The sequence below is a fragment of the Rattus norvegicus genome, chromosome 15 (genome assembly GCF_021556685.1).
Source record: "Rattus norvegicus strain SHRSP/BbbUtx chromosome 15, alternate assembly SHRSP_T2T, whole genome shotgun sequence".
NCBI classification, from domain to species: domain Eukaryota; kingdom Metazoa; phylum Chordata; class Mammalia; order Rodentia; family Muridae; genus Rattus; species Rattus norvegicus.
The window spans coordinates 86,187,437-86,212,267 of NC_141548.1; the positions used below are offsets into that span (position 1 = coordinate 86,187,437).

At 42.6% G+C, this 24,831-nt stretch overlaps 1 protein-coding gene across 3 annotated transcripts in view; it reads left to right on the forward strand.

The window, feature by feature from the left end:
- Positions 1-24,831, forward strand: part of Slain1 (SLAIN motif family, member 1) — a 59,662-nt gene that overhangs the window by 16,147 nt on the left and 18,684 nt on the right. For 2 of the 3 annotated variants that reach the window (NM_001393855.1, NM_001014139.2), the window contains 1 exon segment: positions 23,650-23,799. In NM_001393855.1, coding sequence (NP_001380784.1) covers positions 23,650-23,799 — 150 coding nt within the window. 3 annotated transcript variants of the gene reach the window in all.

The following is a 24,831-nucleotide window of genomic DNA, read 5'->3' on the forward strand; positions in this document are numbered from 1 at the left end:
TGTGTGTGTACAGAGAAGGGTCTCCTGGTATGCGCATATTTCTGTGTGCTGGAAATTGAAGACACATTGTCGCAGCCGTGGGGTTCCATCACATGCTCGCTTTGCTCTTCTGTTCAAAATAGCCTCCATGCTTGCGTGCCGCTTTGGGTGATGATTTAGTAGGTTGCAAATACCCAGGGACTGGGTCTCTGTTCAGTTTGCCATTTCAATCCATTATATCCAGCAACCTGGGTATGTTTGCCAAATGACCTTAGATAGCTCTTCTTTTCCTCCCTCCCTTCCTGCTCCCTTCCCTCCCTCCCTCCATCCCTCCCTCTTTTCCTTCCTCCTTTCCTTCCTTCCTTCCTCCTCCTTTTTTCAAATAAAAATGAAATATTTATTCAGTATATTATGTTTCCTAAGTTGAAAAAGAATTAATAAATAAATTACATAAAATATATGCAACTATAAAAAAAATCTACCAATAGTACTGCATTGGTATACAACAAAATGAAATATATTACTATCTGGGGAAAATCTCATTATTCTATTTTCCAGATTCTTAGATTTTGGTTTACTATTTATGACAGTTAATATATTCTTCTTTTTTCTTCCATTTTTATTAAATTAGATATTTCTTGTTTACATTTCAAATGTTATTCCCTTTCCCGGTTTCCTGTCCATTAGCCCCCTAGCCCCTCCCCCTCCCCTTCCTTATGGGTGTTCCCCTCCTCATCCTCCCCCCATTACCGCCCTCCCCTCAACAATCACGTTCAGTGGGGGTTCAGTCTTGGCAGGACCAAGGGCTTCCCCTTCCACTGGTGCTCTTACTAGGCTATTCATTGCTACCTATGAGGTCAGAGTCCAGGGTCAGTCCATGTATAGTCTTTAGGTAGTGGCTTAGTCCCTGGAAGCTCTGGTTGCTTGGCATTGTTGTTCATAAGGGGTCTCGAGCCCCTTCAAGCTCTTCCAGTTCTTTCTCTGATTCCTTTAACGGGGGTCCTATTCTCAGTTCAGTGGTTTGCTGCTGGCATTCGCCTCTGTATTTGCTGTATTCTGGCTGTGTCTCTCAGGAGAGATCTACATCCGGTTCCTGTCAGCCTGTACTTCTTTGCTTCATCCATCTTATCTAGTTTGGTGGCTGTATATGTATGGGCCACATGTGGGGCAGGCTCTGAATGGGCGTTCCTTCAGTCTCTGCTCTAAACTTTTCCTCCCTATCCCCTCCTATATCCTCCTCTTTTTATATGTGTGTTTATATGGTAGTCATTTTGCTTTGCATTTCTACCAAGGTTAGAGAAATAAAGGTTAAAATAATCAGAAACTCACGGCAATGTAAAGTAGTTATTGCAGTGAGTTTATTATTGATCTTCTGTATTATTACTCATAAAGAAAAAAAGTTTCCTCAAAGCAGTGTGTGTGTGTATACACGAGTGTGTGTGTACGCATGTTTGTGTGTATGCATGATCTATTGTACACATGTGTGTATCTATGTGTGTGCATGTGTGTATGCATGGTGTAATGTACATATGTGTGTATCTGTGTGTGTGTGCATGTGTATATGTATGTGTATATGGTATGTCTGTATGTGTGTGCATGTCTGTTTATATGTGTGTGTCTGTGCATATATATGTGTGTGCATGTGTATGTGTGCATGTGCATTTTTTGTATTTATGTGTGGGAGGTGTGCATGTTTGTGGGTGTGTGTGTGCACGCTCGTGCCATGGGAGTTGAGCCTAGGCCTGTGTATGTTAACCTTGTGCTGCAGTAGTGGTTTCCAGCTCCAGGTCCCTCAATTATTTTTACTGCTTTCATACCATGGTGGCTGGTTAGCTTTGGTTATAAAACAGTAAAATTAGTTGTGGTAGATAGTCTCGCCCAGTTCTTGGGGCTTCTGAAATGTACAGTCACACTGAAGAATTTCTAGGTGCTCCCCTTTTAGGAGGTGGTAGGGCTTGACTGGAGATGGTGAGAGGACTTGTTGCTAGCTGCAGGCATGGTCCTGAGTGCTGCTAGCCAGAGGAGCTCTATGCCTGGCCTTCAGATTTGCCAAACTCCTTCACGAAACAGATGATGGAGGCAACAGCTCTTTCCATGTCTTCTTCTTCCTCAGTGCAAGCATAAATGGGGCCTCTGAGGTGGTGCAGGCGTTAAAGGCACCTGATGAATTGAGTTCAGTCCCTGGATTTGGGGCAGAAAGAGAGACCCAGGTCCTGCGTCTTTCCTTCTGAGCCCCACATGTGCACTGTGTCCTGTGCCCTCCTCACACACCCAGGTCAATAACATGAATGTAATTAAGTTTTATTGTTACAAAACAAACACTAGGGTGTTAACAGAAGACCTGAACCCCAGGGATTGCCAGGAACTACATTTCTGAGGCTGTGACTTGTCTGTCAGAAGAGTTGTGAGAATCAGTGGGGCTTTCAGTAGCTGATTCTAGGGGCCCAGGTCAGGGTGGAGGGCTACCCTAGGTGTCAGAACAGCACAGAGGAAGGCCTAGCAATGGGGCCCACATGTGCAGTGTGAGCTTAATTGGCCGGGCACAGTGGTTGTGGTTAGAGTGCTGGTAGGAAACAGGAGTAAGAAACCCTGAACTGAGTGGCTCTAAATAAATGGGTGATTCAGGAAGGGCTTTCAGAGCAGTTGAGGCCTCCTTGGGAAGCCCTTAGGGGTTCAAAGCAAAGGTGGGGCGGAACTGACCAGGAAAAGCTACAAGATGCTGTCTGAATTGGGTTAGAAGTCAGGCACACCTTTTTTTTTTTTCCTTTCTTAAGGTAAAATAACCAAGATGTCGATTGAGTGGCTGTCTGTCTGGCAGCGTCCGTCACTGGGTGGTTCTGTCCGGTGTTCCCGGTGCTCACCGTTCAGCTTATATTTATAGGACAATTCTATCACGGTCTCCAATCAGAATGCATAGGAAGTGCTTGTAGGTGAGAAGAGGAAAGAGAGTGACTCACATTCTGCTCTTTGAGCGTATCTTACTATGTTGCATGCAGATATGGTAATACGCTTAGTTTAGACACTCCTGTCAGATGCTTTCCCTTGATGGAAACTCCGAATGTGTGTATTCACTTCCCGTCATCTCTTGGGACGAGTGGTCCGCAGGCCACGGGAACAGAATGCATGTACATTGTCTCCCTGAGTGCACGAGCACGTTGGCCCAGGAGACTGGGAATGGAGGACTGAAAACCTTGGATCTCTTTTGCTGGGGGCCTTTGCCATGCTTTTCTATGGCTTTCTCCCTGCACCATGAACCATTCATTTTGTGTGAGGTACCTTACAAGTGCTGTGAGCTAACGTCCCTCTGGGAATGGAAAGGACTCCATTCTTTTCAGTGGTGAGATGACTGGCCCATTCTCCCTTGAGACGTACGTGGTGTGGTGTCTGCATGTGTGTAGTCATCGCTGTTCCCCGGCTGGCTGCATGGCTCATGCTGTGGCTGTAGCTAAGGGGAGAAGCAGCTGCCTGGTACCTGTGTGACAGCATCAGATCTGTGGCAGGACACTAGACCCTCCGTCCCTGTTGGTTTGGGGTTGAGTTGTAACTTTCACAGAGACCTCGTTCATGAGTTCTACAGCCCTCCCCACTGTCTTTATTTATAAACTATAGCTCTGTGTGATGAAGTTATCCAGAAGGACACAGTGATCAAACGTGGCCTTGAGGATGCTCAGGGACAGAGGAATAGAAAAGAGCTAACATTTAACTGGTATGACCGGGAATGTCAACCGCTCAGCTACGACAACCATTAGGCCCTAGGAAACAATCCATCTGCCAAATTCCATGTTAAGGAATAGCTATAGGGATCTTAAGATCTCTGTGAAATGCTGTCGTGCTGTTAAGTAATACACCTTAAGTTTATTAAACTTGATTGAATTTCATAGCTCATGTTAAATAAATATTTTATGAGCTCATTGTTAATTTCACCCCAAATATGTATAAAGTTTATCTCAGTATCGCAAGCAACTTCCTTTGATTAACTCTACATATCAGTTGTCTAGGCAAATGAACTTTTATTAGACTTTTTAAAAGGTGGCATGTAAATCACAATATGAATACAGAGTCCTTTAATGTCTTGGGCTCATAAATCTTCACGCATACCTATCATAGTGATTTTTAGATAATTAGATGTGTCATACTTCAAATGAATTAGAACTTGTTAGCCCTTGGTATTTCTAGAGACACTTTGAGAAGCCTGGGTAGGATGATGGACAGCCCTGTTTACATAAGGCTGAGATGACTTCTACCTCTTTACTAGTTATTTGGGTTGCCTCCCTACACAGGATCAACAGGCACGGACACTTGGGTCCTCTTTCATTTTGTGCATGTTAAGGAAAGTACAGCATGGACACCTCCCTCAAAGTCGTTGTAGGGCTTTCTGTTCCTCCCTGGTTCCCCCTTGTCTGTTTATCAGGTTAGGGGTGCTGTGAAGAAGGGACAAAGGCTGCTTAGGTTTCCCCAGGGAGAAGAGTGGATCAGATAAACCACACACCAGATGCTGCCTCTCCAGGGGGCTCCTTAGGCAGGAACCAGCTCAACAGAGCCAACATATTGGAGCTGGTGTTTCATTTGGTGTGGTCAATTTACAAGAGTGAAACAAGAAAAGACAACCTTCATCATGGTTTTAAAACTCTTTTGTCCTCCAGATATTTGAGTACTCTGAGCATTTGTGAAGGCTTGTAAAGGAATCACATGATCACTAAAGGTCTTTGTACTGGAGGGGATTGTCTACAGAGATGAAAGGCTTGCTGTCCTAGTGGTTTATGGGTGTAGATCAAAATGCTATGATCTAGATAAATGTTCTAGTAATTTGTGGCATAATAAAAAGATGTTTTAAAAAAGATTATAATATCTAAAAGTATTAAGAGCTAATAGTAAGGCCTCTCAGGCCTTCACTGTTCTCAGACTAGGCTCTCACTGCTAGTAAAGGCCTTGTGGTTGGTCCCCTTTGTGTGGCATAAGTAGAGGTCCAACTTCTCACTGCAGAAAGAATAAAACAGAAAGGGCTGAAAGTATATAATCCTGGCCGTACTTCCCCTTTCCCTTCCAGGACTGTGACAATGAACAATGTTGTTTGAGTCACTTTGGGGACCCTATGGTTTTGAAGAAACCATCTTTGTTTTTAAAATACAGCATTTAGAGCATTGGTTTCTGTCTTTGTCCTCTTTCTATTGTTATAAAAGAAAGCATTCAATTGGGGCTTGCTTATAGTTTGGTTTATTTTATTGTCATTGTGGTAGGCAACATGGCAGCGTGTAGGCAGACATGGCATTGGAGAAGTAGCTGAGAGCTGTGCATCTGGATCCACAGGCAGCAGGGAGAGAGAGACACTAGGACTGGCTGGGTCTTTTGAAACCTCAAAGCCCATAACCAGTCACACACTTCCTTCAACAAGGCCATGCCTACTCCAGCAAGGCCATGTTCCCAATTCTTCTCAAGTAGTGCCATTCCCTGATGACTAAGCGTGCAGATACAGGAGCCCATAGTGGCCATTCTCACTCACACCATCTAAATTTCCCTGAGTGGGCGTTGAGCCAATGCATGTCCCCTGTAGAAACTGCCAGAGGCTCAGACACAATCCAGTGCTTGTTTCCAAGGTATGGACACCTGTGGAAACCAATGCGTCTATGAAATTGCCTGGATAAAGTAAAATGTATGCCTATCAGTGTAAGAAGGCTCTAGTTTTAACTCACTAAAAAGCAGAGAAAGAAGATAATTCCCAGAGATACCCTTTGCTTTACCTGGTTTTTAGAGCACTTTCCTCGGGATGTAGACTGCGTGTGTTACAGCTCTCAGGAATTTTCCATTTCTGAAGTGCACTATAGTGAGGTAATCATATGCACGGTATACTTCCATACTGTATAGACCATGGTCTTATCACCTTCCCACAGACTTGTCTTTTTTCCACACAGGAACCTACTAGCTTGAGGGTATTGTGTCATTTGCTCAGGCCGAGAAACTAGTGATAGGGAGGAGTTAGAACCCAGGTGTCTTCTCATCCCTACATCCCTTTAGTCTGTTGACCTTTATCACAACCTCTTACGGAAAATTGACGTCTTCTCGCTGGGTGTGGTGCTGTTTGTCTGTGATCTTAGCACACTGGCTGGAGTGGGAGGATTTTGAATGCAAGGCCAGCTTGGGCTACACACTGAGTTTGAAAGGAGCCTAGATTGTCTAGGGAGCCCCTGAAGCAGAACACATGGTTTTTGTTGTTGTTTGGTTTCTTCTCATCAGCCTTCATTGTTTCTTTTCTTTTCTCTTTTTATTGTATTTTTTATTTTAAATAATTTTAAATTTAAATACATTGTGGTCCTATTTTCCTCTGCCCAAGTCCTTCCAGACCCTCTTTCCCTCTCTACCCATCCAACTTTAAGTTCTTTTTTAAAAAGACAGACAGACCTCCAGTACAGCAACCAAATTCTCCCAGAACCAAGAAAACAAAACACCACCCCCCAAAGAAATAAAAACCTACCAAACTGTAACCAAATAAAAGCCACAGAAAACTGCGGAATCTATTAAATGCTGGTCAACTGCTCCTTAATGTGAAGCCTATCCTGGGATGGTTGCATACCCAGCGACTTTCTACTGGAGAAAACTGATTTTTCCCACTTCCAGGATTTATAAAGAACAGTTCAGTTGTTAACCTTTACCCTAGTGGCTAGGAATTCGTTCATTCATTCCACTCATTTTTAAAAATAAAATAAATACTATCATATTGAAGTTGAACAAGACAAAAACTGCAGAAAGAGCTCAAGAAAAGGCCCAAGAATCAGAGATCCATTCATTTGCATATTCAGGAATCCCATAAAAAGACAAAACTGGAAACCATGTTATAAACACGGATGATAAGAGGACCTGGTGCAGACGCATGCAGGCCCCGTGCGTGCTGCGTCAGTCTCTGGGAGTTCCTATGAGCTTTGCTCAGTCGATTGAGAGGGCCTCGGTCTCCTGGCCTCCTTTATGCCCTGGCTCTCACATTCTTTCTGCCTCCTCTTTCATGGGGTTCCAGAGCGCTAAGGGGAGGGATTTGATGGACACATCCCATTTAGGGCCAAGTGTTCCAAGGTCTCTCACTCTCTGTGTAATGTCTGTTTGTAGGTCTCTGTATTTGTTCCCCTCTGTGGCAAGGGGAGTGAGCATGTCTGATGCTGGCTGAGCTGGCACTGATCTGTGAGTATAGCACAGTGAGATTAGGAGTCATTTATCACGCCAGTTTTCTTGGTACTGGACCAGCATTACTTGGTTTCACCCTGGGTCCCTGGACTATGTAGTCTCTGGGTTTTGGTCACCCATGCAGAGTTGGGTATGGCTTCCATCCTGAGGAGTAGGTCTTGAGTCAAATCATCTATGGATTGATTACTCTCACAAGCTTTGGGCCTGTATTTCCCTAGCATATCTTGCAGGTAATAATGCCATTGTAGTTGGTTTGTGGCTGGCTTGGTGTTTTGTCCCAAAGATGTTGGAATATAGGGGTGAAGGCACTATGTAGATATCAGTTCCACATATCCCTGTTCATTGAGTTATGTAGATGTTCTCTTCAACAATGGATCTTTCTGTTAGGTAAGAGGTCAACCTGTACAGTATTGTCAACAGCCCAGGTTGTTTGAAGGTTTCTGTGGGGCCCCGTTTGACCAACAACTCAATTGAATGTCGTGCAATCCTGGTATTAGAAGCTTCATTTTGGGGACTGGAGAGATGGCTCAGTGGTTAAGAGCACTGACTGCTCTTCCAGAGGTCCTGAGTTCAAATCCCAGCCACTACATGGTAGCTCACAACCATCTGTAATGGGATCTGATGCCCTCTTCTGGTGTGTCTGAAGACAGCGACAGTGTACTTAACATAATAATAATAAAAAATCAATCTTTTTTTTTTTTAAAGGAGCTTCATTTTGTGACAAGAGATGGCCAGTTGGGACTTTGTCTTGCCCATTATTTGATGATTTTACTTAGATTGCGTTTGCATATGTGTATATTTTAGGAAGTGTCTCAGTTTGGATTTCTGTTGCTTCGGTGAAACAAAAGCAAGTTGGAGAGGAAAGGGTTTATTTGGCTTACACTTCTACATTGTAGTCCACCATTGAAGGAAACCAGGAAAGGAACTCGAAACAGGGCAGGAACCTGGAGGCAAGAGCTAATGCAGAGGCTATAGAGGGTGCTGCTGATTGGCTTGCTCCTCAGACGTGCTGAGCCTGCTTTCTTATAGAACCCAGGACCACCAGCCAAGAGATGGCACCCATAATAGACTGGGCTCTCGGCCTTGAATTGCTAATTAAGAAAATGCCCTATAGGCTGACCTGCAGCTAAGTCTACCAAGGAGGAGGCTCCCTTTACTTAGAAGTTGATAGAACTGTAGCCAGCACAGGAGTTTCTACTGTATTCGGTTTCCATACTGTCCCCCAATGGCCCATTAATATTAGCTGTCTTTCCCTATCTTCCCTTTCTCAGTCCTCCCATGGCCCAGGTGATCATGCTGTCCCTCCATCCATATCTGTTTATTCTATTTCCCTTTCCTAACAAGACCTGTCTGTTCCCACTGGTCCTTTACTCTATCCCTACACTCGTACTTCTGTGGACTGTAGCTTGGTTACCATCGGTTTTACAACTAATAGCTGCACATTAGCAAACACATACCATATCTATCTTTCTGGGTCTGGGCTACTTCACTTGGGATGATTTTTTTTCCTACTTCCATCCATTTGCCTGCAATTTTTGTGGTGCTTTTTTTTTTAAATGGCTGAGTAATACTCTGTTGCAACACATTTTTTTTTATTCATTCATTCTTCTGTCTGGGGCTCTAGGTCCTTTCTCATTTGTGGGTGTCATTCATAGAGCAGCAGTGGACATGGTTGAGCAAGTGTCCTTTTGGGTGCGTGTCCAAGAGTGGTACAGCTAGCAATGGATGGTGTTCTTCTTACTCTACGTCCTCTCCAGCATGAATGTCACTTGTTTTATCTCAGCTATTCTGTTAGGGGTAAGGAGTTTTAATTTACATTTCCCTGATGGCTAAGGATGCTGAACATTTAAGTGTTTCTCAGCCATTTGAGTTTCACGTATTGAAAAGTCCCTCTTTAGATCTGTGCTCATAATTGGGTCGTTTGCTTTCTTGATATCTAGTTTCCTGAGTTTGTTTTGTTTTGTTTTAATATATTTTGGATGTTAGCCCTTTCTCACTAATGTAGTTGGTAAGAATCTTTTTCCATTCCGTAGGCTGCTGTCTGAATGATGGTGTCCTTTGCCTTACAGAAGCTTCTCAGTTTCATGAGGGCCCCGTTTATTAATTGTAGATCTTAGCGCCTGTGGTAACACTCTTCTGTTCAGAAAACCTTCCCTGTGCCAACGAGGTCAAGGCTGTTGTGTGTCTGGTTTTTATGTTGATATCTTTGATCCATACGGAGTTGTGTTTTGTACAAGATGATAAATATGGATCTATTTGGTTCTTCGACATCAGTGTTTTTCAGCCGATACGTCACAACCCCTTTGGCCAACCTCTGTCTCCCAAAGTATTTGCATTACAATTCATAACAGCAAATTTGTTATGGAGTAGCAACAAAAGTACTTTTATGGCTGGGGTCACTACAAGACGAGGAACTGTATTTAAAGGTCATAGTGTTAGGAAGGTTGAGAACCACTGGTCTACATGGAGCCATTCAGTTTGACCAATACCATGTATTGAAGATACTGTCTTTTTTCCACTGTGTATTTCTGGCCTTGTTATCAAAAATCAGGTGTCCCTAGGCATGTGGATTTATGTTTGTGTCTTTTTTTGCTCCAGCACCATGCCGGTTTGTTATGCGAGCTCTGTACTATGACTTGAAGTTGGGGACGGTGATACTTCTGTAGTTTGTTTTTCAGGATTTCTTGTCTTTTTTAGCTATCCTGTTGTTTTTGAGGTGTGCGTGAGAGTTTGTGTGCGTGTGTGTGTGTGTGTGTGTGTGTGTGTGTGTGTGTGTGTTCCTATATGAAGCTGAGAATTTTCCTTTCAAGATCTGCAAAGAATTGTATTGGAACTTTTATGGGGGTTGCATTGAATCTGTGGATTGCTTTTTGGCAAGATGGCCATTTTTACCATGTTAATCCCACCAATCTATAAGCACAGGAGATCTTTCCATGTTCTGAGATCTTCTTTTCTTTCTTTCTTCAATGTCTTGAAATTTTTATCATACAAATCTGTCACTTGCTTCGATAGGGCTACACTAAGATATTTTATGTTCTTTGACGCTGTTGTGAAGGATGTTTCCCCCCTAATTTCTATCTCGGACCATTATTCTTTTGTATATAGGAAAGTCACTAATTTTTGTGAGGGTAATTTTATACCCAGCTGCTTTGCTGAAGATGTTTGTCAGCTGTAGGTGTTTCCTGATGAATTCTTAGGGTTTTATACCCTCATCCCTTATGCAAGTTATGACATTTTGATTTCTTCCTTTCCAATTTGTATCTCCTTGATCTCCTTCAGGTGTCTTATCTCTCTTGCTAAGATTTCAAGTGTTATACAGAATGCTTATTGAGGAACAAACATCCTTTTCTTGGAATTGCTTTGAGTTTCTTTCCATTTAAGTTGATGTTGGCTATGAGCTTACTGTAAATCGCCTTTGTTATATTGAGGTATGTCCCTCGTATCTATTCCTAATATTTCCAAGATATTAATCATGTAGGGGTATTAAATCTTATCAAGGACTTTTATGCACCTAAGGAGATGATCATATGTTCTTTATCTTTCCGTTTGTTTTTATGGTGGGTTACATTTATCAATATACATATGTTGAACCATCCCTGATTGATAATGGTGGATGATCTTTATATGTTCTTAGATTTGACTTCCAAGTATTTTATTGAGTATTTTTTGGATCTTTGCTTATAAGGGAAATTAGTCTGTAACACTCTTTGCTAGGTCTTTGTGTAGTTTGAGTATCAGAATTAACTGTGAACTCCTAAAATGCATTAGGAAATACTCTTTCTGATTCTATTTTGAATAATTTGAGTAGTATTGGCATTAACTTTTCTTTGAAAGTCTGGTAGAATTCTGTGCTAAAACTACCTGTCCTGGGCTCTTTTGGATTGGAGACTGTTTTGTTTTTTGTTTTTTAGAGATTTATGTATTTATTTTATGTGAGTACACTATAGCTGTTTTTGTTCTTTGTTTGTTTGTTTGTTTTCCCCAGACTGACCAAAAGACGGCATCTGATCTCATTACAGATGGTTGTGAGCCAACATGTGGTCACTGGGAATTGAACTCAGGACAATTGGAAGAGCAGTCAGTACTTTTAACCACTGAGTTATCTCTCCAGCCCTGAATGGGAGACTTTTAAAGACTGGTTCTATTGCAGTAGAGATCATAGTTCTGTTTAAATTGCTTATCTGATCTTGATTTAAATTTGGTAAGAGATATCTATTGAGAAAATGATCCATTTCTTTTTGATTTTCCAATTTTATGGAGTACTGATTTTTAAAGTATGTCCTTATGACTCTCTTGATTTCCTCAGTGTCTGTTGGTAAGTTCCCCTTTTTATTTTTGGTTTTGTTAATTTGGAAATTCTTTCTCTGCCTTTTAATTAATTTGGATAGGAGTTTGTCCATCTTGGTTTTCTCAAAGAACTAACTCTTTGTTTTTTTGATTCTTGGTATGTTTTCTTTTGTTTCTATATTAGTGATTTCATCTGAGTTTGATGATTTCTAGCTCTCTGCTCCTTTTGGGTATTTCTTCTTTTTGTTCTAGAGCTTTCAGGTGTGCTGTTAACTTGCTGGTGTGAGGTTTCTCCAGCTTTTCATGTAGGTACTTGGTGCTATGAACTTGCCTCTTAGAAGTGCTTTCATAGTGTCTCATAAGTTTGGGTATATTGTTTTATGAAATTAATTAGTTTAATTAATTTAAGAATTATTAAATTTTGTTAAAATGGTTAAATTTTGTTTTGTGAAAATAATAATTTTTCAACTCTAGAAAATTTATAATTTCTTAATTTCTGTCTTGACCCATTTTTCATTCAGTAGAGAGCAGTTCAGATTCCATGGGTTTGTAAGCCTTCTCTTGTATATTTGCTTATTTCAACTTTAATCCATGATAGGATGCAGGAAGTTATTTCAGTTTTCTTGGGTCTACTGAGGCTTTGCTTTGTGTCCAAGTGTGTTTCCAGTTTTGGAGGAAGTGCAAAGAAGGTCTGTGCTTTTGTACTTGGGTGAAATGTTCGGTGAATACCTGCTAAGTCCTTTTGTATGTCTGTTAGCTCTAGCATTTCTCTGTTTAGTTTTCGTCTGGATGACCTGTCTGTTGCTGAGAATGGAGTCTTGCTGTCTCCCACAATCTATGAACAGCAGTCAATTGTGATTTATGTGGTAATAGTGTTTCTTTTACAAACTTGGGTGCCCTGTGTTTGGGCTCTAGATGGTTAAGAATTGAAGTACCATCTTGGTGGACTTTTCCTTTGAGTAAGTATATAATGTTCTTCCTTATCTTTTTTGATTAACTTTGGTTAGAAATCTATTGTGTCAGATATTAAAATGGCTACAAAAGCCTGCTTCTTAGGTCCATTTGCTTGGAATAACCTTTCCAACCCTAACCCTGAGGTGATGTCTGTTGTGGTGTGTTTCTTGGATTCAGCAGCAGGGTCCTGTGTTTTGATTCCCTTTTGTCAGTCTATGTCTTTTTGTTGGGGAGTTGAGATCCTTGATATTGAGAGTTTTCTGTGAGTGATGATTGATTCCTGTCATCTTACTGCTGATGAATGTGTGTCTTCTCGTGACGCTACTCATCTGGGGTTATTCCCAACTTTTCCTGGGGTGTAGTTGACTGCTGTAGGCTGGTCTTTACATTTTGGCACCTTCTGTAGGGCTGGGTTTGTAAGTAAGCATTGCTCAATTTTGGTTTTATTTTGGAATGTCTTATTTTCTCCATCTATTGCAAGTGAAAAGTTTCCTGGTTACAGTAAGTAGTTTGGGCCATTTGTGTTGGCCTCTCATAGTCCTCAACACACTTGTTCAGGTACTTTGAGAAGTCAGGTATAATTCTAATATGTCTGCCCTTATAATATGTCCGGACTTGATTTTCTTTTTCTCTCACAGCTTTTAATATTCTTTTAGTGCTTTGATTATGTACTGAAGGAACTTTCTTTTCCGGTCCAGTCTGTTTGGCGGATCTACTTCTTTGGGTTAATGAAATCTTCCATATTTTTTTTAAATATTTTCCAGACCATTGAGCCGCCTTCTCCTTTCTCTATCCATAATCTTTTTAGATTTGTTCTTCTCATAGTCTCAGATTTTCTGGATGTTCTGTGCCAGGAGTTTTTAAGGTTTAACTTTTTGTTTTTAAACCGCTGTGCCCATTTCTTCTATTGTGTTAGAATGGCTGAGATTCTCTCCTTCATCTCTTATTTTCTGTCAGTGGAGCTGGCTTATGTGGATCCTGTTTGAGCTCTTAATTCTTTTATTTCCAGATTTCCATCAGCTTGGGATTTCTTTATTGATTCTATTTCCCCTTCAGGCTGTGAGCGGTTTTTTTTTTTTTTTTTTCTTTTTTTCTTTTTCTTTTTTTCAGAGCTGGGGACCAAACCCTGGGCTTTGCATTTGCTAGGCAAGCACTCTACCACTGAGCTAAATCCCCAACCCGCTGTGAGCGCTTTTATTCATTTCCTCCTAACACTTGTGTCATAGTTATGGAAGCTGTTTTTTAAGGTCTTTTACTTGTGCTTCACTTACCTTGGACAGTCGGGACCTGCTGTGGTAGAGTTGCTGGACTCTAGCAGAGACCTGTTGCCCTGGCTGTTTATTGATTATGTTTTTACAATGGCATGTAGGCATCTGGGACCGGAAAGATTGATATTCTAGGTGCTGATATCTAGTCTTATCCTTGTTGGGTGGGGGTTTTGTTTGTTGGTTTCTGTTTCCACTCTGGTTTTTAGGAGAGTGTGGTGGCTGTATGTACCCTGTAGCAAAAATTTCTGGGGTCCCGATAGGTCTGGGCCCTGTGGGTTCTAGGTAAAATGTGTTTCTGAACCTGAGACTTAGGAATGGAGTGGGAGCTATGGGGGGGGGTCTTTACAAGATTAAGGAAAGCAGGGTGTTCTACCAGGACATGTGTAGTTACTTCCCTGGGAATGGGGTCAGGAGGTGAGGAGAGGGCCCAGTGAAGGTCTGCTGCACACTGAGGATGAGACTGGGGAGATCTGTCCTCAGCCTACAGGCTTCTCTTCCACAGGGGGAGAAGGCCTGTAGGTTCCCACGGGAGTGCCGTTAGGAGGGTGGGAGCTGTGTAGTCCACTGGATCAGTGGGCAAAGAGGAAGGGGAGCAGTGGGCAAGGAGGAAGGGGGAGCTATGCCAGGCATTCTGCTGCAGAGCTGTGAATGAGACTGGGGGACTGGGCGTGGAGGCAGGTTAAAAAAAAGCCTACCTGCTTTTCTGGGCGGAGTCAGCCCTCACGGTTACTCCGGTTACTCCGAGGATCTGACCTAGGAAATGTGGTCCCTCCCTGTGCATGGCTCAGAAAACAGATATTGTAAAGCTGTTAGTGTGCTAACTGTGGTGTTAGCAAAACCGGATGTCTTTGGCTTTGGCAGAGATGGCCATAAACAGAGAGCATCTTCACATTTTTACGTGGTTGAAGAAAATCAAGAGTACTTCATAGCCCATGAGTATGTTACTAAATTCAACTTTCATTGTGTGCTTGTGAAGGTTCTCTTTCACATAGCCTTGTTTATGTGTATATGTATATATAATGTATATATTATGTGTATATGTATATTATGTATATGTGCATATATATATATTATATGTTATCTGGGCTTTTGGGCTGTTTATTAGTTGGTGCTTTCTTTATTTTTAAAAAAAAAGGCTCCCGGGCTGTTTGTTGTCATCTGTGATGGACAGTTGTCTTCTAGACTCCTGTGTGACTGTCTTTACTTTTACCCAAGGCATCTGAAATCATAGTAGGGTTATCTTCGGTCCCTTGTGTTTGCTTTATTTCCCTTATGGATTTTGACAACTCCCATTAACAGGGTGTCTACCAAATATCAACCATAGAAACCTGAGCCCATCAGATAAAAATCTTGAAGAGAATCAAAAGACAGATACTTGATAACATCTTCAGATGTCTTATTGATACTTATAAAAATATTTTTCTAGAGATATGCTAAAAAACATTTTCTAAACAAATCTCTTTGCTTTTCCATGGTTAGCTGTTTTTTTTTCTTGTTGTTGTTGTTGCTGTTTTTTTTTTTTTTTTTTAAATTTTCCATGGCAGTCATTTCAGACTGTTGTTACAGTGTATCAGGTCAGGGGTGTAGTCATCCATGGCAGTCATTTCAGACTGTTGTTACAGTGTATCAGGTCAGGGGTGTAGTCATCCATGGCAGTCATTTCAGACTGTTGTTACAGTGTATCAGGTCAGGGGTGTAGTCATCCATGGCAGTCTTTCAGACTGTTGTTACAGTGTATCAGGTCAGGGGTGTAGTCATCCATGGCAGTCCTTTCAGACTGTTGTTACAGTGTATCAGGTCAGGGGTGTAGTCATCCATGGCAGTCATTTCAGACTGTTGTTACAGTGTGTTAGGGGAGGAGTCAGTGTAGAGGGCTTGTTTAGAGTGTGTAAAGTCCTTGAATCAGCACTGAAACTAGCACCATTGCTATGGGAAACCCTTTATGCCAGCCTCTGCTCCTCACAATATTTATTGCTCCCTAGTTTATACCTGACAGGTCCTTATGACCTACATCCATTTCCTGTGAGCTCCTTTCCTACTTTCCAAGGCTCCACTCCAAAGCTGCCCCCCTTCCCTCCCTCTCTGCCATTCCTGATTAGCAGACTTGCCTTCCCTTTTCACGTGCTCCCTCACCCCCACGGTCTGTTCTCTTCACTCTGTGAACTCATGCATGCCCTTGCTCCTACACACTACCCCCTTTCCCCTTATCCATGAGCCCTTCCTAGCTCCAGCCACCTTTCTCCTCGCTCTTTGTAATCAAGCTCTCTTTAAAGACCTTCTCCGTCCCCCATCTGCTCCATCTGTTCGCACTTGTGTCCCCGAATTGCTTTGTGATTTGTATTCACTAGGTCTGAGTTGCCCTGGCCTCTCCCTTAGTTCTCCTCTGCCACATCCCTCTGACAGTGGCTGTGGCTCCCACACTGACCCCTCCCTACTATTCTTTTGTCTTGCTTTATTGTGTTTTTGTCTCATACTCATCTTTTCTTTGAGCCCTTTGTCCTTCAAGGTGGCTTTTCTCAGGTTCCTTGACTGATTCTCCATATATCTTTTCTTTAACTTCTTTTCCCATTAGTTTTCATGGAATTCATGTGAATTCCTTTGCCTCAGTCTCTCGAGTTCTTGGGTTAAGGATCTTGGCTCCAAATATCCATTCTTAATTAGTCTTATCTTAAATCCATTGTCTTCTCACGAGTGTTTAGTCATGGCCGTGTCCCCCTCCATCCAGCACCTGCTTATTGGACTTTTCTGCATCTGTCTGCTGTCCACTCCTGAGTGCTAAGTCTGTACTAGGTACCTAACATGTGGGCCTGTCCTGCAGCCACCTCAGCTGAGCTCAGTTCAGTTTCACATGTATGTCTTGCCTTCGTCTCAGTGGGTGGTGTGACGACGTGTTCTTCCTTCCTCCACTCCCATGTTCCCTGGGTAGTAGACAGCTCCACCACAGCTCAGGTGATAGCTTATTGTGCCCATCTGACCGGGTGTTCTGAGCATGCTTTAGTGAGGACAGCGTCTCCCTAAATCTGCTGGGGAAGCCTCCCAGTCGTCAGTCTGTGTGCTTTTAGCTCATCTGCATGCCAATCATCATAAAATACAGATCTAGTTCGCCTCTCTCCCTGTCAAAGTCAGACTGCAACCATGTCCGTATCCCGAGTTCGTGACTTCCCCAGTCCTACCAATGCGTCTAGAGCCAGCCCATCTCACGTGTGCCCTCAGCCATGGCCTAAATGAACACTTGCAACTCAAGGCTGGATACTGCCCTTCCATGCCTCTGCACCTCTGCTGGTGCTCTCCATCCCAGGAGGGCATTTTGCCACACAAAGCTTCCTCCTCCGCTGCCAAGGGCCCTTTGAAACGTCATGTCTTCTGTTGGAAACTCTCCTCACTGTGCGAGCTTCATTCTGCGTGTGCTTCACTCCCATTCTCCCTGTGCTTCACTGTACTTCCTGTTTCCCTGCTGCCTGCTTCCCTTCTGCAATAGCTGCTCTTTAGAAATTGGAGTGGGAAGGAGGGTGAACATCCCCATATTTTATTCATCTCAGTGTCTGTGGCATCTGGTACTTTACAGTGTGATAGTGGGTGCCTGCCCAAGTGGAGGGAGAAATGAATTTTCAAAGGCAGGTGGGAGCATAAGAGCCCAGCATGCTTCCCAGCGTGAGCCCCCGGGAGCAGGAGGATCTCCAGTGTGTTTCTATGAGGAAGAGTCAGTCGCCACCAGAGACTGACCTTCAGTGCTTTCTGTATCTCTTGGCAAATACTGAATGGCTCTGGTTGCCTTTTGTAAATAGTGATGGTCTGAATCATTCTGCAGCTTTTCTTTCTTTTCTTTCCCTTCTTCCCCACCACCCCCTGTCTGTCTGTCTCTCTCTCTCTGGCCAGAGTTGCACTAGACTTTGCACACAAATATTGAAATGACAGTTGGCCAGCTCCACAAGGCTACTATAGGAAAGGATGGAGAATATATTTTAGCTAGTCAAGAAGAGAAGCCATGAGCAAAAAGTCACAAAATCATGACCTATTTTAAAAGTGGGTGTGTGTAAACTTGGAGGAGCCAGTGCTAGGCTCCTTTAGAAAGCCTGTTTGAGCAGGATCACTCTGCCCTTCTGGGGTGACACTGACTCTAGGTCACACGGTTTCTCTGAGGGTGGTTAGGAAACTGGTGGGTTAGGACTTGACGTAGTGTCTGTGTGCTGCAGTGTTGCCTTGTACATGAGAGTGTAGTAAGAAGGGGGAAGGGTAAAGTGGAGATTAGAAATGAGAAGAGTACTGTGAGATAGATAGATGTTCCTAGAAAGATCAAGGCTTTGCCCTCCGAGGACACCCCGCCCGATTAAACAGCACAGATGCTGTGTGACCGACACAGCGTACGCATAGGGACTGAAGGTCTAGGCTCTCTTGAAGATTTTAGATGTTTGCTTTCCTAGACTGAGGACGACTGCTTGGGTTTTTTGTGCGGTTCACTGCCAACTGGCTGGTGTTTTCATTTTAACTGTACACATTAAACAATGACCCCCTCCCCTTAGCTAATTTTTACAGGTTGGTTTTCCCAGTCACACATCTTCACCAATATAAAAATTGCTGGGGGAGGGGGATCACAAGGTTAATACTGATTAAGCTCAGAGAATTAGTTATGAGTGTGGGGAAGTGTTTCTTCCACTGAATGTATTACTGACTTGAAATGTCTAATTATACTCAACTTTGTCTTCAAAGACATTATACTGAACACTGCTATTTTAAGTTTCAGGTATTGGATAAAATAATGTAGCTGCCAAGTTGGGAACGGTGGGCTGGTTTTAAAGTAGGTAGGTACTAGTTTATCTGGTTTAAGTTGTGTGTACTACCTTCAACCAGATCCCAAATGACTTAAAGCATCCAGGAGGGAGCTTCTCTCCACTGAGTGCACAATATGAAAATAGTGGCTTATGGAATAACTGAATGCACTGGTTGTTTTCTTTATTTATATGACGTGTGGGTGTCTGTGATTGTATACCATGTGCACTAAGCTGTGGAAGCCATAAGGGGGCATTAAATCCTCTGGAGCTGAGTCGGTGGTTGTGAGCCACCCGGTATAGGGGTTGGGAACGCAGCTCAGGTCCCAGGAAGGGTGGCCCTGCACCATCTCCCTAGCCCCATGTTTCTTGGTTTTTGAACTCTGTTTAATGTAGAACTGATCTCTGAGGATGATCACTGAGATTTTAATTAGATCACGTTTTTCTTACGTGTGAATTAGATCATGTTGATTCTTCAGTTTGAGCTTGATAATGTGCAGAGACAGTGAAATCTGAATATTCCCTCTATTTTTTGTGAGTCTAGGCAACACTGGTTGTAGGTCTGTCAGTGCTTCTGAGGTCTTCTCCGTCCTCCATCCACACAGTAAGGTTTGCAGCGGGGTGCAGAACCTGTAAGTTCTTTCCGAAAGCAACAACTGTCTGATATCTTCCCATGATTGTCTTAGTGTAATCACTGGAGGACTTGTGTAGGACTTCTTTTTGTTGTAGTTATGGACAAGAAGTATAAAAATAATTTCGTTACTGTTTATTTTAAATTTGAAAACTTGAAGGTGCCCAGAAAATAAGCACATTCGACTTTTTCTCCCGGAAGGGGTTGGAAGAAGCACAGTTCGTGTCATGTCCAGCGTTTCCTACAGCTAACCCTGTTTATAGAATAGGAGAGAAGGAAAATCATCATGGAGGAGCCAATCGCCTGTTTTGGGGAAGATTGTCTTCCTCTTCTTAGGGTCATTTTGGGCATCTCTGAGTACCTAACAATTTAACATCTTTGTATTAAGAAAGTCCACTCTGGGGGCTGGGGATTTAGCTCAGTGGTAGAGCGCTTACCTAGGAAGCGCAAGGCCCTGGGTTCAGTCCCCAGCTCCGAAAAAAAGAACCAAAAAAAAAAAGAAAGTCCACTCTGTTAGCTGGGTGTGATGGCATAGACTTGTAATTCCAGCACTCTGCCCATAGAAGTAGGGCCAGGAGTTCAAGGCCAGCCTCAGTTACATAGGGAGTTTGAAGCCCGTGTGTGTTCTGAGAAAAAACAAACACAGCAAATCCCGAAGTAACCAAACTGGCCACATTAAACTGCCCCTTGAAATGTTCTGCGTTGTTTGTTACTTAGAAAGTTGTTTCTGTTGCGGATTGTTAGCTCCACAAAGAGGACCAAAGAGGAAACAACCCTTCCGCCTCTTGCTCCCTTCCCTTCTCCCCCACATCGTAACTGTGGGCACTGATAGAGCAACATTGTTTTGTGAGATGGCCTCTATAATAATTCTCCTCCCTCTCCCTAAATGCCTAGCTCCTTTCTGAAAGGCAATATAGAATGCTCTTTCTTGCAATAGATGTTCTCTGTATCTAGCTGTGATCTGGCTGTCATGGCCACAATAACTGTGCCATTGTGCAAGAAGGCTGGGTCACTGTACTCATTGTGCAGAATAATGAGTGCTGTTCACTTGTGATGTGTTGTCCCCCTGCATCTGTGGGTGAGAACACGGAGCCATTGTAATTTGCCTGGCGTACGATCAAACTCCTATAAAATATCATTGTCTGTCAACCAAGTTAGCAGTCACAAAGAACTATTGACTTTGTTGTTTATACACAGAATTTGTAATGGCAGCCAGAGACCCTGTGATTGAGACTGAAGGTGGTAAGAACAGCCACGTGGTATGTGTGCTAGCTGCAATTTTGTGGTATATTGGGGTGTGGGGGGTCAAGTTCTGAGAGTCTGTGCCTGCTCTGGCTCAGTAAGAACTGCTGAAGCACAGACATACAAGTTAAATATGAGACTCACAGCGCCTGTGTCAGTTAGGAACCAGACCTTATGACGCCATCTCTCAGGCAACCTGTGGATTCTGAATAGAGTGGCTTTCCTCACTTATATATGGAGTAAAGTCATATTTACATAATTGAAGCAGTGCTCATCTCTTAAGGCTCTGCTCCTTTAAGTGACCTTAATGGGATTTTCAAGGAGCTGCAGCATCCCACTCCTCCAGCTTACTGTTTGCTTGACTGTCCCCATCCACCATCTCCCCGGCATCCCAGGGGCCACTTCAAGCCCTTCTCAGTGTTGGGTGGATGCTCTTTATCAGGCACCAAAGAAAGGCCCTGGGTGCTTTGTAGGGTTGGTCTTTTTGTTTTGAGTTTGGGGTTTAGGAGAGGGGTGCTGCTGCTGCTGTTTCTTCTTCTTCTTCTTCTTCTTCTTCTTCTTCTTCTTCTTCTTCTTCTTCTTCTTCTTCTTCTTCTTCTTCTTCTTCTTCTTCCTCTTCCTCTTCTTCTTCCTCTTCCTCTTCCTCTTCCTCTTCGTCGTCATCTTCTTCTTCTTCTTCTTCTTCTTCTTCTTCTTCTTCTTCTTCTTCTTCTCTTCTTCTTCTTCCTCCTCCTGTCCTCCTCCTCCTCTCCTCCTCTTCCTCCTCCTCCTCTTCCTCTTTCTTCTCACTTTAAGTTATATCAGAACATTTAGAATGTGTAAACTACATTATTTTTTCAAAGCGAAATCTAAAACTGACTGACGAACTGCTTTCTTCTTTCTGCTTACGGTGTTGTCTAGGGTCTGCCTTTGGCAGACGTACACTTTGACCACTAAAGTGATTTGTCTGCTGTGAAGACAGAGGAAATGATGTTTGTGATCCACTAAAGATCCTCACCCCGTCTTTTTTATTTAAAATGTAAAATTAACAAGGAGGAGGAGGAGGGGGATGTAGGCCGATCAGTATATGTGCAGTAGCTGAAGAATTAGATTACGTGGTGACTGTAGGCACATTTCCTTTGTGTTCTCTTCAGTTCTGTATCAAAGTAGTATTATGAAGAAATTAATCTGATAATCTGCCTTTAAAACTCACATGCACAATATCTGTTCTTTGCAGAAAGTCTACAGATTCTTATAAAAGAAAGGCAATCATTAGTGGTCTCTACCAATACGGTCTAAATTCGCTGTCTTGACGTGTTCATGCAGAGAGCTTTCCATGGTGCAGAAACATTTCCCCCAAAGCTTGTCTTTGACCCAGGGCCCCTGGAAACACAGTAGTCCTTCTGAGTTTGTCTTGCAATCCAAAGCCAAATTTCTACATCAGAATTTAAGGACCGACTTGTTTAATTTGTGTGAATATTTTTCCCTGTGTGTCTGCATGCATTCCACACGCATGCCTGATGCTCGTGGAGCTCCGAACCTCTTCCAGAAGAACCGGCTTTATGAAGGGTTGTGAGCCACCATGTGGAAGCAAGCACAGGGCCTCTGCCAGAGCAGCAGGCACTCCTGACTGCTTCTGTCTCTTTAGATTTATCTGTATAAGAGTTTTTGATCAGTATGTTCCGAAATTAACTGCATTGAAAGTAGACCAAACAATTTTTAGGGCTCTGGACGTTTAATAATAAGAACATGTCCTCAAACTTTTAGAAACGTCAAGTTTTTTTTATCCCCTTCAATATTGTTGGTTTTATGTGACCACAAAACACTACATTTTTATTCAGAAGTGGAAAATACTTCTAACGTAGAAGCTTCAATTTTCCATTTTTATATTGAATTTAATCAGAACGAGGCAGATTTGCTATTTCTCAGTAGTTGCATGAATGGTGCCTAACTCATAAATGGCTTGTTTTTACATGTTTAATGGAAGTCAGTTAACATATGAAAAGTTGCTTTGTTTAATTTTCTTAAAAACAAAAGAAAACAAGACAAAAACAAAAACAAAAAATACCCCAAAACAACTCTCCTCCTTTTTACCCTCTGATGAACCAGCGTCTGTCTGTGTAGTGCTAACTGCTGCTGTTTTTGCTTCCGTGACAGCGAGCCGATGGCGGAGTCTCTTCTCTTCACCTGCCTCCCTGGCTTTCCCTTATAGCCCTGTTGCAAGACTCAGCCCTTATAGCAATGGCATTAGTACTCCCAGCTCCTCTAAAACCTCCAACAAAGCAATACTAACACCCGAAAGAACAGGTAATGTTTCAGTTCCTGACTAGCTGCTTGCTTTGCTACTTAGCGGTGAAACAGGACGCACGCGTCCATCTGCCGCGGGAAAGCCCGAGGGTGACCCAGTATCTTGGAGGTTATGCCGCACGCTTCCTCTGAGTACGGAAAGCGCATGCGTCCATGTGCTTGTTTACCGCTTGGCTAGGTCGTGTTTGGTTGATCGCTTGCCCTCTTTAGCGAAAGCACACGTGTAGGTTCGCGTTTCTAAGTGCTTGGCATGGATGCGGTATGAGTTTAGGTACTTCTTTACTGATTTCAAGATTGCATGACTTCATGTCATTTTCTAGAGTTTGTTTTCTGTTAGGTGTTTGAATCCAGGCCTCAGCAGAAGGAATGGTGGTGTTGGATTTTTATCAGATTAGAGTCCCACCATTGCTTTTTTTCATCCCGGCATTGGTGTGAACGCATCACAATAATACTTTAATCAGGCTCCTTTCTTTAGCTCATTGATTATTTTCCCCTGGGTATCAAGTCTCCTGTGATTGCTCACTGGTCTAAATTATGAAGTTGTATATATGATTTTGCACAAAGTGTCTTTTATGCATGGTGTTTTCCATTTATGGCACTACTGTGTCTGCCCATTAAAAATGGAGTAGGTTAGATTTAATTGTGAAATTAAACTTGTTGACAGAGATAGTCATCTGATTATTCATTAAAAGTACATATATTCATATTAATTATGTATGCATGTATGCATTTATATACATAAATATTTATATATGATCTTTTTTTTCTTAGCATATGTGTGTGTATCCTCAAAAACCACTCCCTTGGATTATGGCACTAATTTTCTAGTAGACTATATTAGAATGATTTTGCTTTCATTCTAGAGGTTGGATTTTAAAAAAAGTAAATAAATAGTTTTATGCTTCTAATTTGTAAACATGTAAAGATATATTTTTTGCTTGTCAAACGGTGATATGTCAGTCTTCTTGTGACATGTGAACAAGAAAAATGCTACTTGTATATGAGTTATAACACACGTACACTTAAGGATTTCCATAAACAATAACATGTTCCCTTTATGTTTTAGGTTATACCTCCAGGGGCTCCCCACTTAGTCCACAGTCATCTATCGACAGTGAGCTGAGTACCTCAGAGTTGGAGGATGATTCTATATCCATGGGCTACAAGTTACAGGACCTTACTGACGTCCAGATCATGGCTCGTCTGCAAGAAGAGAGTATGTTCTTCTTAATTGGGAGACACAAGGCCCCCACATGGTCAATAAAGTGGTGGAGAGTCATGCACTTTTCCCAGGGAGTGGGCAGACAAGTGGATTCTTTGTTTTGTATCAGCTTCCTTTGTAGAAGAAGAGTTACAATGTTCCTTAAGTGCTGAAGAAGGTTGTAGGTGTTAGGGGAACTCTCAGCATCACATTGATCTGTGGAGACTGTAGGCATTCTCGAACATTCCTCTCATAGCAATAGGTAAAAATGAACACGCAAACGTTCTCTGCGTCTTTATTTGCAATGGCTTCTATCGGTTACTTTTCTGCTGTTGTGGTTAAACACCATAAGCACAGGCTGCTTAAGCAAGAAAGAGTTTATTTCCCTTACGGTTAAAGAGGGGTGAGAGTCCACCGTGGCATGGTGCAGGTATGGCAGCAAGCAGCGGGCATGGTGTCAGGAGAAGGAAGCCAAGAGATCACACCTTTCACAGCAAACTGGAAGCAGGAGAGTGAACTGGAAGTAGGGCAAGGCTGTGAACTCTCAAGGCTGGTAGCTAGTGGTACTTCTTCAGCAGGACTCACGGCTCACTCTCCACCGGAGAACAAGTGCTCAAATGGGGAAGCCTTTGGAGGAGGGCAGTTCTCATTTAGATCACCAGTTTCCAGCTGGAATGTGTTTAGATGCCCTTCAGTAATGAATGCTTAAAGAAGCGTGTGATGTCACGTGAGAAAGCATTACTCATCAGTAAACAGGAACCAGCTTGTTTGGGGATTCTCTTTCAGACCAGCACAGCAGGAACTGTTAAACACACCAGCTTCCTCATTTTACAATCAGTCAAGAGTACTATGAAACACTCAGTGATACTTAGAGGAGATCTGAGAATTAGATGCATGTCTAAGAGTAAGGCGGTTACTTAGTATCATTGATGGTGAATTGATTAGTGCTTAGTCTAAAATGTGAGGGAAGATTGATGTCATTTTTATACATTAAGTAGCCATGAAGAGACTACTTTAAAAATTGGCTACGGGCAATGTTAGTAATGA